Genomic DNA, 16,423 nt, shown 5'->3' on the forward strand with positions numbered 1-16,423 from the left:
CCAATGGTGCAGGCGGAAGGAGCCCCCACAGCCCTCACCCCTTCGTAGATGGTGTCCTGGTTGGCTGGCATGCCCGGCCCTATCTCCGACGGGGAGACGGTGGGGTCGTAGTAGGGGTCGTAGTAGGTCTCGTCCAGGTTCCGGATGGTTTCTTCTGTAAACTCCCCTTCCAAGTCATCCTCCGGAGATGGAGCCGGCTGGGAGGGAGGGGGCAGCAGGGATCACCGGAGGACCGTGGAACTGGACAGAGACCCCCTCCCTGCCCAGCCCCACACCCTGGGGATGCCAAGGACGGGGCCTCCCAGGAGCCCAGTGGAACTCGCTGGGACAGCTCCTGGGCCCCAGTGGCTTCTTCACGCATCTTCCCTCTTGCCACAGGGAGACTTCACCCCAAACCCCGCAGGACCCCATAGAAGCTGGGGCTGCACAGGGACCGGCACGCTGCGGCGAAGTCAGTACCGTCGGGGGCTCCAGCCCAGAGCCTCGCCATCTTGGGGTAACAAGCGCCCAATCCCATCCAGCCAACAGAGGGGTTTGGACCCATCAGAACCAGGTGTCTGCTCTGTACCATCAAGAATCCGGCATCATGCGATGCCTACTTTTAAGCATTTGCTGCGTTCAATGTGCGGTGCTAAACTCCTCTCTCATCTGAAAACTTTCCAACAACCCCTAGAGGCGGACCTGTGAGTGTCACCTTGGGAATGACAACTGAGACCCAGAGGGGACGAAACTCTCCAAGGTCAGTGGATGAGGCTTCGAGCCAGGTCTGCCTACCAGGAAAGCCCACGGCCATACCCAGCTGGCCCCATGCCTCCTCTGCTGGTCCAGACCCCCCGCTCGTGCACCTGTCCTGCCTGGGCCCCTCAGGCCACAGAAAGGGACACTACACACAGGCACGTCCTCATCCGTCCCCACCCAAACCCCAAGAGATGGGAGGGAGGGGCTCATTCCAACTCTCTCGCAGGCGAGATGGGCTCAGTGAGTCGGGGACCCCCAAACCTGCTCAGCGCCCCTGGGGGCCAGGGTCTGCTGGGCTGGGGAGCAGGGAACCAGCCCAGGACCCCCGAGGTCAGAGCAAAGAGGGAGCCCTGAGCACTCCCCCCGCCCCTGCCCCCTCCCCGGCGCCAGGCCCATGCAGAAGAGAAGCAATTACATTGGAGGAGTTGGCGGTGCCGACCGTGCTGGTGGGGACCTCGGCCCCTGCACCGTGGTCGGGGGACTGGTCGGGGTTCTCGAAGCCCTCGTTGTAGTTCATGTCATCGTAAGGGGAGGGCGTGTAGTAGTCCTCGCTGGGCATGTAGTCATAGTCCCCGATGCCGGGGTCCTCCTCCTTCCCGGCCCCCTCGCTGGTGTCTGGCACGGGAGGGGTTGCCGTGGTGGGCGGGGTCTGCTCCTGAGAGCGGGGAACAGAGCGGGAGTCAGGGAGGTCTGGAGAGGACCCCCAGCACGGCCCTGTGGCCAGCCAACAGCCCTGCGGACTCCGTCCATGCCGGGAGGCAGCCAGCCCCGGGGAGAGCTCTCCGTGGCCTAAAACCCCCGATCCTACTCAGAAAGGGCATACTGTATCTCCAGGTTGAAAAGGAAAAGATCTCAGACGCAGAGCCACACGCTCCCCTTCACACCTAGGTCTGCTGGCGGTATGGCCGGTGCACAGCCCGCTGCCCCGCCTCCCCCTCCCCGGGGCATGAAGCACAGATGGTCACCCAGCCCCCGGGCATTGGTTCCCTGCCGAGCTCCACTCAGCCCCTCCTGGCCTCCACACCAGCCACAGCGTCCTCCCCACCAGCAGCCCACCCGCACGGACCTCGGCAATCTCTGTGGTCTCTCTAGCAGCTTCCACAGGCTTCTTGGTGGGGGTGGGCTCTTTGCCCGGGTCTTCCGTGTCCTCGTAGTAGGGGTACTCGTAGTAGTAGGTATCACCTTCTCCTTCTCCTTCGGGGTACTGAAAGCAGATCGGGGCCACGTGAGGAAGGCAGGACCCCACGAGGAGCCAAGCTGCTCTCCTCCCCATCCAGGTGCAGCCAGGAAGAGTGGACACCAGAGAGTCGTGGCTCCGAACAGGCCTCCACCCGCTCCAGCTTCTTGGGCAGCTGAGGCAACCCCATGAGAAGCACGAGGGAGGGAATGGGGGGCCCAGGGCCCCTTCAAAGAAAGTTGAGTCCTAAAAGGTGCAGACGTTCTGATCCTTTAGAACCAAGGGCCAGGAGAGCGGCCAAGCTGTGGGGTCCTGTGGCCGTGCTGCTGTCCCTCAGAATCGCCTGACCCTCACTGAAGTCACAAACACCCCTAAAACGGGGGCAGGGGCCTGGCCAGGAAGCCTTGGCTGCAGGGACCCAGCCCGGGCTTGTAAGCCCTGCCTGGGCCATGGGACCCTGGCTTTACGAGGGCCACCCTTCCTTTTCTGACCAGTCATGACAGAAGGAGGCCAGGAGGACCAATCACAGCAGGCTGAACATGACAGAAGACGTGCGTCCCCTGCGACGGAGGTAGGAGAGGACCTTCACTTGGGAATGGTGGAGAGAACTATAAGCCTGCTGAACCAAGGTGCTGCTGGGTGTGGGGCGGGGGGTGAGGAGGATGAACCTCAAATTCTTGCCCAGGGGGTTTATTTTAAGTGGGGGTCCTGTGGCTTTGGTGTCCCTCCACCCCTGCCTGCCTGCCTGACCTGCCCCCTCCCAAGGCGTCTGCCTACAAGCTCACCACGAGCCCAGGGGACTGACTCACGTATTCGTCTGGGTTCGGATCCTGTGACTGGGGCTTGTCGGGGACGGCGGTGTCACAGTCAGGGCTGTAGTGCTCGCAGTAATCGTAAGCTGCCCGGTGGTCCGAAACGAAGAGCAGCTGCTGGATATCACCCTGGAAAAGGACAAAAGTGCTTGAATAAGTGGCACACAGAGGACCCACGTGGAGATCCAGGAGGCTAGTAGTAAGTCTGGGGAGGAGTTTGTCCTCAGGACCAGTCTTCCACTCAGGGAGCTGCCACCTCTAATCACCACTCAAGCTAGGATGGCCTGATCCTTCCAACCATCCACCCACCCATCCACCCACCCATCCACCCATCTACCCATCTACCCATCCATCCATCCATCCATCCATCCATCCATCCATCCATCCATCCATCCATCCACTCGTCTACCCACCCATCTACCCACCCATCCACCCAACCATCCACCCATCCAACCAACCAACCACCCAACCATCCACCCATCTACCCATCTACCCATCCATCCATCCATCCATCCATCATCCATCCATCCACTTGTCTACCCACCCATCTACCCACCCATCCACCCACGCATCCACCCATCCACCCATCTATCCATCCACCCATCTACCCATCTATCCATCCATCCATCCACTTGTCTACCCACCCATCTACCCACCCATCCACTCAACCATCCACCCATCCACCCATCCACCCATCTACCCATCTACCCATCCATCCATCCATCCATCCATCCATCCATCATCCATCCATCCACTTGTCTACCCACCCATCTACCCACCCATCCACCCACCCATCCACCCATCTATCCATCCACCCATCTACCCATCTATCCATCCATCCACTTGTCTACCCACCCATCTACCCACCCATCCACTCAACCATCCACCCATCCACCCATCCAACCATCCACCCATCTACCCATCTACCCATCCATCCATCCATCCATCCATCCATCCATCCATCCACTCGTCTACCCACCCATCTACCCACCCATCCACCCAACCATCCACCCATCCAACCAACCAACCACCCAACCATCCACCCATCTACCCATCTATCCATCCATCCATCCATCCATCCATCCCTCCATCATCCATCCATCCACTTGTCTACCCACCCATCTACCCACCCATCCACCCACCCATCTACCCATCCACCCATCTATCCATCCACCCATCTACCCATCTATCCATCCATCCATCCACTTGTCTACCCACCCATCTACCCACCCATCCACTCAACCATCCACCCATCCACCCATCTATCCATCCACCCATCTACCCATTTATCCATCTATCCATCCACTCGTCTACCCACCTATCCACCCACCCACCCATCTACTGTCCACCCATCCACCCACCCACCCATCCATTCATCAGACACCTGTTGGGCACCTGCCAGGTGCCAGCCAAGTGTTCAGAGATTCTTGTGAACCGTGGGTGACAAATGCAAGCTGTGAACTCCACCCTAAACTGAGGGCTTGGAGGTATGCTGCATCCTTCCCTGTTGCCCCCAACCATGGGGTGGGGTGGGATTTATTTTTAAAGAGGAAAAAACCAGATAACCCAGAAATTCCAATCCTATAAGTTAAGAGAGGTAAACAATTCACTCAAGAAAGAATTGCAGTAGGTATTCAAAGAGGTCTACGGACAGCCTTGCTCACAGCCGCATTATTCACAACAGCCGAGAGGCGAGAACAGCCCAGATGTCCAGCAACGCATGATTAGATAAGCAAATTGTGGTCTATCCATACATTGGAACGTTATTCGGCCATGAGAGGGAAAGAAGTACGGACACAAGCTACCACCTGGATGAGCTCATGCTGGCAACCACTGAACATTTTCGTTCACGCCGTGGCAGCCAGCAGCCCCACCATGTCAGATAGGAAAAGTGTGCAATGATTCTATTTCGTATTGCTCTCCTCAAGATGTGTCAATAGCAGACAAACAAAAGGGAACAAGAACCACAGGTCTCACGAATGTTATGGAACATTTGACATCTCCCTGGCAGAGGGTCTTAGGGCCCGAATCAGATGGATATAAACTGACTGATATCATAATGATTTTATTAATGATCCACATTTAGATAGTGTTTACTATAGGTCAGGTACTGGACAAAGAAACTGCATGGTGTCACTCCCTCTGTGCCCACAAGAACTCTATGAATTCTGTCCTATTAATTCCCATCTGAGGCTGAGAAAACTGAAGCCCTGAGGTCACCTGTCTGGCATCCATGGTCACACAGCAGGTGAGGTGGGGCCAGCTCAACACAGCTGGCACAGTGTCCATCACTACACAACACGCTGGGCTCAAGGAGACAAAGGAATATGGATGGACAGGACCAGTGTTCAAACTGTGTCATTAGAGATGGGGCCCAAGAAAGGATAATTGGGTCTGTGCAGGTGTTGAGGTCCTTGGCCCAGAGCCCATTCTGCCACATGCATATCCATCTATCCATCATCCATCTCTAACCATCTATCCATCCACCATCCATCCACCATCCATCCATCCACCATCCATCCACCATCCATCCATCCACCATCCATCCACCATCCATCCATCATCCACCTATCATCTATCCACAACCCATCCAACCATCCACTCACTCATCCAACCATCCATCCATCCACAAGACATCTGTCCATCCACCATCCATCATTCACTCACCATCTATCTACCATCTACCCATCCATCTATTCATCCAATAGCAATTATTGAGCACCTACTAAGTCCCTGCATCAACACAGAGATGCAGCCATGGCCCAGAACCACTGCCTGGCAGTGTCCACAATCTCCCTAACACTTGGCACTTGCCTTGTGCCCCCTGGGTAAGATCACATGCGTACCCATACCATGTATTCATCTGGTTGTCACTGATGCCCCTTGAGTCCCACTGTCCCTTTCTGTCTAGAGACCTGAGGCCACCCCTGCTCCTGCACACCCACTCCCCCATGGTCCAACAAAAGGCATGTCCTGCTCCTGAAGACAAAGCCATGAGTGAAGCAAGAGAACATGGTAGCTGTGAGCTTGACCCAAAGGAGGTGGTGCTCATTCTGCACATCAACACCACAGGCCCGAGCAAGGAAGCCACGCCCTCCTTGCCCTTCGTTTGGTAAAGGTGTGTGAGCCCCTTCCGTGTGCTGGACCCTGACAAAGCTGGAGATGGAAAGCTGGGAGGACGTGCCACTCAAAGGCACTAAGCGTGGACCCCAGATGGCCTCCCGGGGTCTGGGAAGCAAAGTGCCAGCACCGTGCACTGGTCTGAGGGACAGGCTCCATGGCCCTTCCCTGGCTTCCCAAAGCTTCTGTGTGAAAACTGGCCCAGAGATGGGGTGAAGTGGGGTGACTCAGTGGCAGAACTGGGTGACAGTCTTAGAGTCCAGAAAAGGCCCATCCCACCTGATCCCTGAGACATGGGTCCAAATTATAGGGCCCACCAACTTGGATTTGAAGACCCTGAAGATGAGTGAGGAGCTCAGAACTCCCCCGAGCTGACCTGTCCCCACACAGAGGGCTCTGAAGAGACTCCCTCGAAGACAATTCTGGCTCCCTCCCCAAGTTCTGTTGTGCTCACTCCCTCGCCTGGCAGAGCCGCCTGCCTCCCTGCCTCACTCCCTCCATCTCTCCCTTTCCCGTCTTCACTCTCTCCTTTGTCCCTCTCTGCCTCTCTCTCTCCTTTTGGATGTCAGAGGCTCCTGGCCCACGCTGTAAACTCTCCAGCAGACGAGAACCGTATGACAGGAACAGTGAATTAAAACCACACAGTTTTATTAAGCAACATGACTTCTAGTTCAAATTTCATCCAATTCAAATAAAATATTTTCTTCTTCTTTCAACTGGCAACTTGACATCTGAATATATGTTCTCTGAATGCAGGCTCCAGGAGGGAGAGGAGGCTCGGCGGCCTCTGGGGGCACCCATGGCTGCCAACCCCTGGCGCTCCCTTCCGTCGAGCTGCCGGCACAGGGGACCACAGCCATCTGGTAAAGGGCCTGCCTCCCCAGAAAGCCCCAGGCCTTGGGCCATGGCCACGTGTGGCACATCTGTGTCCCTGTACCCCAGGGTGCCTGGCCCAGAACCAGGCTTCACAGGCCCCCACGCGGTGGCCCATGCTGCCCCCAACACCAGGCAATGAACGAGGCTAAAGGCCGAGGCGTAAACACCCAGGAACAGACCCAGGGCCGGTGCTTCCTGCAGACTCACCCGGAACTCTGGAATCCAAGCACGCAGTCAGTGCTGACCTGCCCCTACCTCCAGCCCTGCTTCCCTGCCTACCTCGCCCACTCCCCAAATGGCTGCGGAGGGAACACATGGTCAGCAACAGGCTGGGCCACAGGGCGCCTGCAAGCACGAAGCCCCCTTCATTCCCAGGGCCTGCCCTCCACTGCAGATGCCTGGACTCGTGGCAAATCCCTTTTTCCACAAACGTTTCCACACCAAAAACGTGTGCCCCTTTGTTCCGTGGGCACATCTCTCAAAGGGCAGGGATCCGTCCATCCCTGCGGATGGACGGGGAAGCGGAGGCGTGGGTCCGAGCCTCTTGGAAGCCCCTTGTCCAAGGCTCCTGCTGCCCCCCCCCACCTCTTCCCTGCACACACAGGAGCTTTTCAGGTTGGGGTGCCGAATACCTGTGTGCTCTTCGCAAAGAAGTCGTCCCCCACTGAACTTTCTTGTGGGGACCAGACACAACCTGACACTCTTTCTCAAAGCCAGGGCTGCCAGCAGCCGCCACCCAGTGCCTTGGCGACGGCACGCCCACAGCTGGCCCTGATCTGGTGCACACTGCATTTCACACGTCCCACGAACGCTCACAAGATTGTGACTGTTCTGAGAGCATTTTCATGATGCCTCCTAGGGCGAAACAAGCTCCAAGCCACAGAGCCTGAGATTCCCTCGGTGACCCCCTTTCCCAGCAAAGCCTTTCTCCATGGCTGCCAGTGAGAGATGCTGGGGGCCTGGCAGGAAGGCCCCTGCCGCCCAAAGCCTCAGCCCCTGGGGACCCGGTGGGCTCGGTCCACGGGACAGCCCTGGGCGCAGTGTGTCTATCCTGGGGGGACGACGCAGAAGGCGGGAGCCAGGGTCTGGGTTGGGATGTCTGCCCACGAATACAAGGAGCACACACAGCGAGGCCCCTAACCTGCAGCTTCCAGGACCCAGCCTGGGCCTTCCGGGAGCCGAACGCCAGCTCTGCGAGGCTGGCCAAAGGTCAGAGTTGCCAGCGGGTTCCCTGACCCTCTGGAAGCAGTGAGGGCAGCCCAGGATTTTTCTGACCCAGTATCCTCTCGGGTGGGGGGAGACTCTGACTAGGAACCCTCCAACCAGCCTGGCCTCGGCCTTGGAAGAGTCCGGTACCCCCTAACCCAAAGGTAGCCTAACAACCCCCAAACTCAACGATTCATGGCCCACTTACAGCATCCGGAGTTGTCCGGGGTTGTGTGTGTGTGTGTGTGTGTGTGTGTGTGTGTGTGTGTGTGTGCATGGGCACAGACACATGTGTGCACATGCAATGCAGTGGATGACCTTGGCGTGACCTTCTAATCCAGGTGACCCACTTCTGAACAGAAACAGAAAGAGAGCCTCCGTCCTTTGGGACCCTTGGGGGAAAGTGAAGGGGCATTATCGCCTCTGGCAGCAGTCAGGAGCTGTGGGGCGACAGGGGAGGCAGTGGACCCCAGGCCTAGAACACGAGCGCCCACGAGTGACTGAGTGCAGGGGGGCGGCAGGCTCACACCCTGGCCCAGCCCCGCTGCCCGGCACGGCTGCACTCCCGCTGGCCCCTGAAGGGCCCCCTCTAAAGCCTAGAGGGTCACGCTTCAATGATTCCACGTACCCCATCAGTAACCAAAATCGTTACGCGACTAGAACCAAGGGCCATTCACTGTCTTGGAGGCGCCAGACCGTGTCCCAGGTGGGGCCTTGCCTTTGCTGGGCACTCATGGGAGCTCTGTGTCCCACGGCCTCCTTGCCCCTCAGGCTCCCTCAGGATGCAGGGACCTGGGAGCTCAGCCCAGCGGTGGCTTCTCAAAAGGGGTCCCGTGGAGGAGCCTGAGGGCCCCAGCGGGTTTTACACTCCCAGCTGCCCCACAACATGTTAGTTAAGGAAGTGTTTACAGGCTTGTGTTTTAAAGGTCAAAAGCCCTGACGCAGGAAAACAGTCTTTACAGACTAGGAGTGTGAGGTCAGCGGGGGGGGGGGGGGGGGGGGTTCTCCAGATAGGCCCCCCGGGGCCTCAGTGGCAGCTGGGCTCCAGGGTCCAAGGCCAGCAGTCCTTCTAGTCTGGAACGCAGTGCCGGGTCCACCAGGTGCCTGGCTGCTGCTGGGTGCCTCCTGGGAGTTTCTTCCCAAGACTCCCTACAGCCCGCATTCACAGATGCAGAAACGGAGGCAGCGAGGTCCAGGAACTTTCCAGAACCAAGAAGGACCCACCGCGTACTCCTCACCCCTGTGGCATTCCACTGCTGTCTTACACTCGAGGCACCACCTCCCCAACAGCAGCGGCCAGAATCCATGGAGTGTTCCCACACCACTGTCTCCCCCTGCAATCTCTGGCTTCCGGTCCTCCAAGGCTCCCCTGCTCAAAGCCCTCTCCCACTGCTCCTCTTCCCCCACCCCCCAGGCCACCAGGTGCGGACCGCCCCCTCCACCCTGCCCAGCAGGCATGGCTGTGGCTTCTCCCGGGACCAGGAGAAGCCCTCTCCCACCTCGGAGCCTTGCCCGACTTTGCCCCCCCACCCTGCCCGCAAAGCCCTGAAGGGCAGGTGAGCTCCTTACTGAATCCTGCCCGACCGCTCCGTCCACGGGGCCCAGCGAGGAGGCCCTCCAGCCTCCCCCCGGGAGCACAAGGCACCCGCCCCAGACTCCCTGGCCAGACTGGGCGTCGTGATCGCCCCTACACCAGGCCGGGCAGCTGTCCTACCAGGGGCCTGCACCCCAGCCCCCTCCCTCAGCAACGGCCACCGGGTCCCGGGGCTGTGGTGGCAACCCCGCGCCCCCCCATGACAGCATCCTCCGCGTGCACTGCCTCGGCGTGCCTCGTCTCGGCTCCTCTGTGCTCACACGGGTGGGCTTGCCCTGTGTCTTCTCTCTTATCCCCATATTGTGGATGCGCACACTGAGGCTCAGAGAGGCGGGATCCCCCTTGCAAGGGCACAGAGTGGGGGCTCCAGTCACCGTCCTACAGCTCCATGCAAGAGCAGCCTGGCCTCGGGTGGAGTTCAAGTAGAATGCCCTGCTTGGACGGCAATCGTGCCTTCGCCCTGGCCACCCTCTGCTGGGCACAGTGGCCTCGGGAGTGCAAGTGGCACCTGAGTCCACATGTGGGCCCCAGGCCCGCAGCTCACCTGGTGGTGGCCCAGACCCCCTGCCAGAGAAGCCAGAGCGCGCTGTTTTCACTCCATCCCTCGCTCTGATGCCGATCACCGTTTTCTCCTCCTACACACTTTACGTTTGCCCCCCCCCCCCCAGGTCAGTAAAGCTCCGCTCAGCCCCTAGAAGCTTCTGCTGTGGCTCCTGGAGGTCAGGAAGGCTGTTCTGCTCTGTGGCACAGCCTCAACATCTGAGGCGACAGCCCACGCCCTTCCCTTGCTGAGGACAGGCGGGCATCAGGCACTCAGAGGCTGCAAGGGACGTGTGACCCTTGGCCCTCGGGAGCCGGGAGCATTTTGTTCAGGGAGTCGGTTCTGCTTTTCCAATGATGAGATTTCATCCAGCCTTCATTTTTGCTATGAGCCGAGGAAATTGGAAAGTTTTCGTTGGAGAGCTTGGCAGCCTTGGGGGCCATGGCGCCGGAAGCCAGAGTCTGCCCCCAAGAGGGTGCTTCCCTGCCCGGCGCACCCCTGTGGCCACCCCTGCAGTCACACGCCAGCTTCCTTCCCCTCCCATGCCCCTGAAGTCGGCATGCCTCCTCTCAACAGAACTCCCAGGCCCCCGGGGGGCAGCGAGCCCTGCCTCCACGTTCTGCACCACGGCCCCCCTCATCCAACCCGCACAGGCCCTGCGGGGACCCCATCGCACACTCAGCTTCCCTGTGGGTTCTGCCGTCTAATCTCAAATCTCACTTCATGCCCCAAGATGGAGACACACAGGTCATTCGAGAAGGCAGACACCTCTTGTTCAAGACTGCGGGCCACGTGGTCAGCAAGCATGCTGTCCCTGGAACCAAAGCAAGAGCGACACTGCCCCTTCCAGCCGCCAGCAGGCTCTGGCCACAAACTGGCATTGCCCTTGTGAGTCCGGGTGCCCACAGGCCGGGGCGTAGCCACCTGCAGTGTGGGAAGGGGCCCCCACCCAGCTCTCATGGGACAGAGACGGAAGGCAGCAGGGAGGCCAGCACACCGGACTTCCATCCCCGCCCCAGAGGCACCGAGCCACAGTTTGCTCGTCTGAGGGGAAGGAGCACCAGACTCGGGGGGCTGCTGGGAGCGTGGCGCCCACCCGGCCTCTGTGACCAGGGGGCCAAAAAGTCACTCAGAGCCAGCAATGCACACACAGCCCCAGGGATGCACGTGGCCACGAACCATCACTCTGGCAAAGCATTCCTCCCGGGGAGCCTGGTGGGTTCTGGCCCCCGTGACCCACGCACACTGGCCGGGGGACACTGGGGTGCCCTCCTACAGCACCTGCTCAGTGCCCTGGAGACCCCCCACGAAGTCTTCACACGTATTCCCTGTTCATGCTCTTGGGACCCAAACAAGTCCCATCTAGCATCTTGTGTGACATTGTTCACCCATGACTCACACACAATGGAAAAGAAAGGCCCCAGGCCAGAGGAGGTTGAAATAACGTTTTCCATGATTTTCGGAGGACCCATGGAGTCTGAAAGTGAGCTGAACGCACTCTAGGCAAGTGTTAAAGACACACCTCCACGTGGCGGGAGACCACTCCTGCTGCCCCCCAGGGGCCACTTGGCCAGGCGTCCTGCTCTGTGACCTTCCCCACTCCGTGGCCGCCTCTGGTCCCGGTACAATTAGCCCCTGTGCCACCAGCCAGGTGCTGCCCCAGGGGGTCTAGGGTCATTTCTGCTCACACACGTGTCTCCATGACAGGGGCACGGTGGCCAGGGGGCGGGGCATCAAGTCCCAGCCTCATCAGACCCTGAAACTGGCCGCAATGACTAAAGGGTCAGCTTGGTGAACTCAGAGAGGGGACACCTTGTCCCCAGACTGAAGGACAGGAGAGCAAAGCCAGTGGCTGGGGCCAGGCTGTTGGGCCCACCCCTCAAAAGCCCCTGAGACTCTCTGTAGGGCCCAGGTCCCGTACCCTTTCCTGCCAACAGTGCGGCCCCAGACACTTCACTCCAGACACTGAGCCACCAGCCCAGCCACAAAGGCCCACACCTGCCACCCGGGTAGCATGTGAGTGAAGCTGCCTCATTCTTCTCCCCCTGGACTTTCAGAGCAGCGAGCCTGTGGACACTGGGCTGACCAGGGGGCACCAGAGATCTCCGAGCACAAGGGACGTGCACGTTTTGACAAGCTGTTCAGAAGAAGGAGCAAGGACCCTGGGCACCGCTGCACAGAGGCACGGGCACTGACCCCCGCGGCCGGGGCGCTGGGTCCTTCCCTCGCCAGCTCCATCTCTCCGGGCCTCCACTGGTTCCTTTGTAAAAGACGACGATGAGACCAGCCTGGGGGAAGTGTCCTGAGGACGGAGTGTGACGGTGTGTGCAGAACACTCCATGGGCCTCGCACCGAGGGACCTGGGTAGATGACCAACCCCAAGCAGCACCAGCACCAGCACCACCACCAGCATTGCTACCCACCCCAGCATTACTACCACCACCACCATTACTACCACCACCACCAGCATTACTACCACCACCACCACCATTACTACCACCACCACCACCATTACTACCACCACCACCAGCATTACTACCACCAGCATTACTACCACCACCAGCATTACTACCACCACCACCAGCATTACTACCACCACCACCACCATTACTACCACCACCACCATTACTACCACCACCACCACCATTACTACCACCACCACCACCATTACTACCAACACCAGCATTACTACCACCACCACCAGCATTACTACCACCACCACCATTACTACCACCACCACCATTACTACCAACACCAGCATTACTATCACCACCAGCATTACTATCACCACCACCACCATTACTACCACCACCAGCATTACTACCACCACCAGCATTACTACCACCACCACCAGCATTACTATCACCACCACCACCATTACTACCACCACCAGGATTATTACCACCACCAGCATTACTACCACCACCAGCATTACTATCACCACCACCACCATTACTACCACCACCAGCATTACTACCACACCAGCATTACTACCACCACCAGCATTACTACCACCACCAGCATTACTACCAACCCCAGCATTACTACCACCACCAGCATTACTACCACCACCAGCATTACTACCAACCCCAGCATTACTACCACCACCAGCATTACTACCACCACCACCACCAGCATTACTATCACCACCAGGATTATTACCACCACCAGCATTACTACCACCACCAGCATTACTACCACACCAGCATTACTACCACCACCAGCATTACTACCAACCCCAGCATTACTACCACCACCAGCATTACTACCACCACCAGCATTACTACCAACCCCAGCATTACTACCACCACCAGCATTACTACCACCACCACCACCAGCATTACTATCACCACCAGCATTACTACCACCACCAGCATTACTACCACCACCAGCATTACTACCAACCCCAGCATTACTACCACCACCAGCATTACTACCACCACCAGCATTACTACCAACCCCAGCATTACTACCACCACCACCACCACCAGCATTACTACCACCACCACCACCAGCATTACTATCACCACCAGCATTACTACCACCACCAGCATTACTACCACCACCAGCATTACTACCACCACCACCACCAGCATTACTACCACACCAGCATTACTATCACCACCAGCATTACTACCACCACCAGCATTACTACCAACCCCAGCATTACTACCACCACCAGCATTACTATCACCACCACCACCATTACTACCACCACCAGGATTATTACCACCACCAGCATTACTACCACCACCAGCATTACTACCAACCCCAGCATTACTACCACCACCACCACCACCAGCATTACTACCACCACCACCACCAGCATTACTATCACCACCAGCATTACTACCACCACCAGCATTACTACCACCACCAGCATTACTACCAACCCCAGCATTACTACCACCACCACCACCACCAGCATTACTACCACCACCACCACCAGCATTACTATCACCACCAGCATTACTACCACCACCAGCATTACTACCACCACCAGCATTACTACCACCACCACCACCAGCATTACTATCACCACCAGCATTACTATCACCACCAGCATTACTACCACCACCAGCATTACTACCACCACCAGCATTACTATCACCACCACCACCATTACTACCACCACCAGGATTATTACCACCACCAGCATTACTACCACCACCAGCATTACTACCAACCCCAGCATTACTACCACCACCACCACCACCAGCATTACTACCACCACCACCACCAGCATTACTATCACCACCAGCATTACTACCACCACCAGCATTACTACCACCACCAGCATTACTACCAACCCCAGCATTACTACCACCACCACCACCACCAGCATTACTACCACCACCACCACCAGCATTACTATCACCACCAGCATTACTACCACCACCAGCATTACTACCACCACCAGCATTACTACCAACCCCAGCATTACTACCACCACCACCACCACCAGCATTACTACCACCACCACCACCAGCATTACTATCACCACCAGCATTACTACCACCACCAGCATTACTACCACCACCAGCATTACTACCACCACCACCACCAGCATTACTACCACACCAGCATTACTATCACCACCAGCATTACTACCACCACCAGCATTACTACCAACCCCAGCATTACTACCACCACCAGCATTACTATCACCACCACCACCATTACTACCACCACCAGGATTATTACCACCACCAGCATTACTACCACCACCAGCATTACTACCACACCAGCATTACTATCACCACCAGCATTACTACCACCACCAGCATTACTACCACCACCAGCATTACTATCACCACCAGCATTACTACCACCACCAGCATTACTACCACACCAGCATTACTATCACCACCAGCATTACTACCACCACCAGCATTACTATCACCACCAGCATTACTACCACCACCAGCATTACTACCACACCAGCATTACTATCACCACCAGCATTACTACCACCACCAGCATTACTACCACACCAGCATTACTATCACCACCAGCATTACTACCACCACCACCACCAGCATTACTATCACCACCAGCATTACTACCACCACCAGCATTACTACCACCACCAGCATTACTACCACCACCACCACCAGCATTACTACCACCACCAGCATTACTACCACACCAGCATTACTATCACCACCAGCATTACTACCACCACCAGCATTACTACCAACCCCAGCATTACTACCACCACCAGCATTACTACCAACCCCAGCATTACTACCAACCCCAGCATTACTACCACCACCAGCATTACTACCACCACCAGTATTACTACCACCACCAGCATTACTACCACCACCACCACCAGCATTACTACCACCACCAGCATTACTACCACCACCAGCATTACTACCAACCCCAGCATTACTACCACCACCAGCATTACTACCACCACCAGTATTACTACCACCACCAGCATTACTACCACCACCACCACCAGCATTACTATCACCACCAGCATTACTACCACCACCAGCATTACTACCACACCAGCATTACTACCACACCAGCATTACTATCACCACCAGCATTACTACCACCACCAGCATTACTACCACCACCAGCATTACTACCACCACGACCACTACTACCAACACCAGCATTACTACCACCACCAGCATTACTACCACCACCAGCATTACTACCACCACCAGTATTACTACCACCACCAGCATTACTACCACCACCAGCATTACTACCACCACCAGTATTACTACCACCACCAGCATTACTACCACCACCACCACCAGCATTACTATCACCACCAGCATTACTACCACCACCAGCATTACTACCAACACCAGCATTACTACCAACCCCAGCATTACTACCACCACCAGCATTACTACCACCACCAGTATTACTACCACCACCAGCATTACTACCACCACCACCACCAGCATTACTATCACCACCAGCATTACTACCACCACCAGCATTACTACCAACACCAGCATTACTACCAACACCAGCATTACTACCACACCATCATTACTACCACCACCAGCATTACTACCACCACCAGCATTACTACCACCACCAGCATTACTACCAACCCCAGCATTACTACCACCACCAGTATTACTACCACCACCAGCATTACTACCACCACGACCATTACTACCAACACCAGCATTACTACCACCACCAGCATTACTATCACCACCAGCATTACTACCAACCCCAGCATTACTACCACCACCAGTATTACTACCACCACCAGCATTACTACCACCACGACCACTACTACCAACACCAGCATTACTACCACCAGCATTACTACCACACCAGCATTACTACCACCACCACCATTACTACCAACCCCAGCA

The 16,423-nt window shown here is 57.0% G+C and overlaps 1 protein-coding gene across 2 annotated transcripts in view; it reads right to left on the minus strand.

The window, feature by feature from the left end:
• COL5A1 (collagen type V alpha 1 chain) overlaps nucleotides 1–16,423 on the minus strand; it is a 165,094-nt gene that overhangs the window by 88,253 nt on the left and 60,418 nt on the right. For both annotated transcript variants that reach the window (XM_087869218.1, XM_087869217.1), the window contains exons 5-8: nucleotides 2,725–2,856; nucleotides 1,805–1,942; nucleotides 1,154–1,393; nucleotides 39–197 (exon numbers count right to left, since the gene is read on the minus strand). In XM_087869218.1, the coding sequence (XP_087725344.1) occupies nucleotides 39–197; nucleotides 1,154–1,393; nucleotides 1,805–1,942; nucleotides 2,725–2,856 (669 nt within the window). The remainder of the gene's footprint in view (nucleotides 1–38; nucleotides 198–1,153; nucleotides 1,394–1,804; nucleotides 1,943–2,724; nucleotides 2,857–16,423) is intronic.

Source organism: Ursus americanus, chromosome 18 (assembly GCF_024610735.1).
Source record: "Ursus americanus isolate L20-20 chromosome 18, mUrsAme1.1.p, whole genome shotgun sequence".
Lineage (NCBI taxonomy): Eukaryota > Metazoa > Chordata > Mammalia > Carnivora > Ursidae > Ursus > Ursus americanus.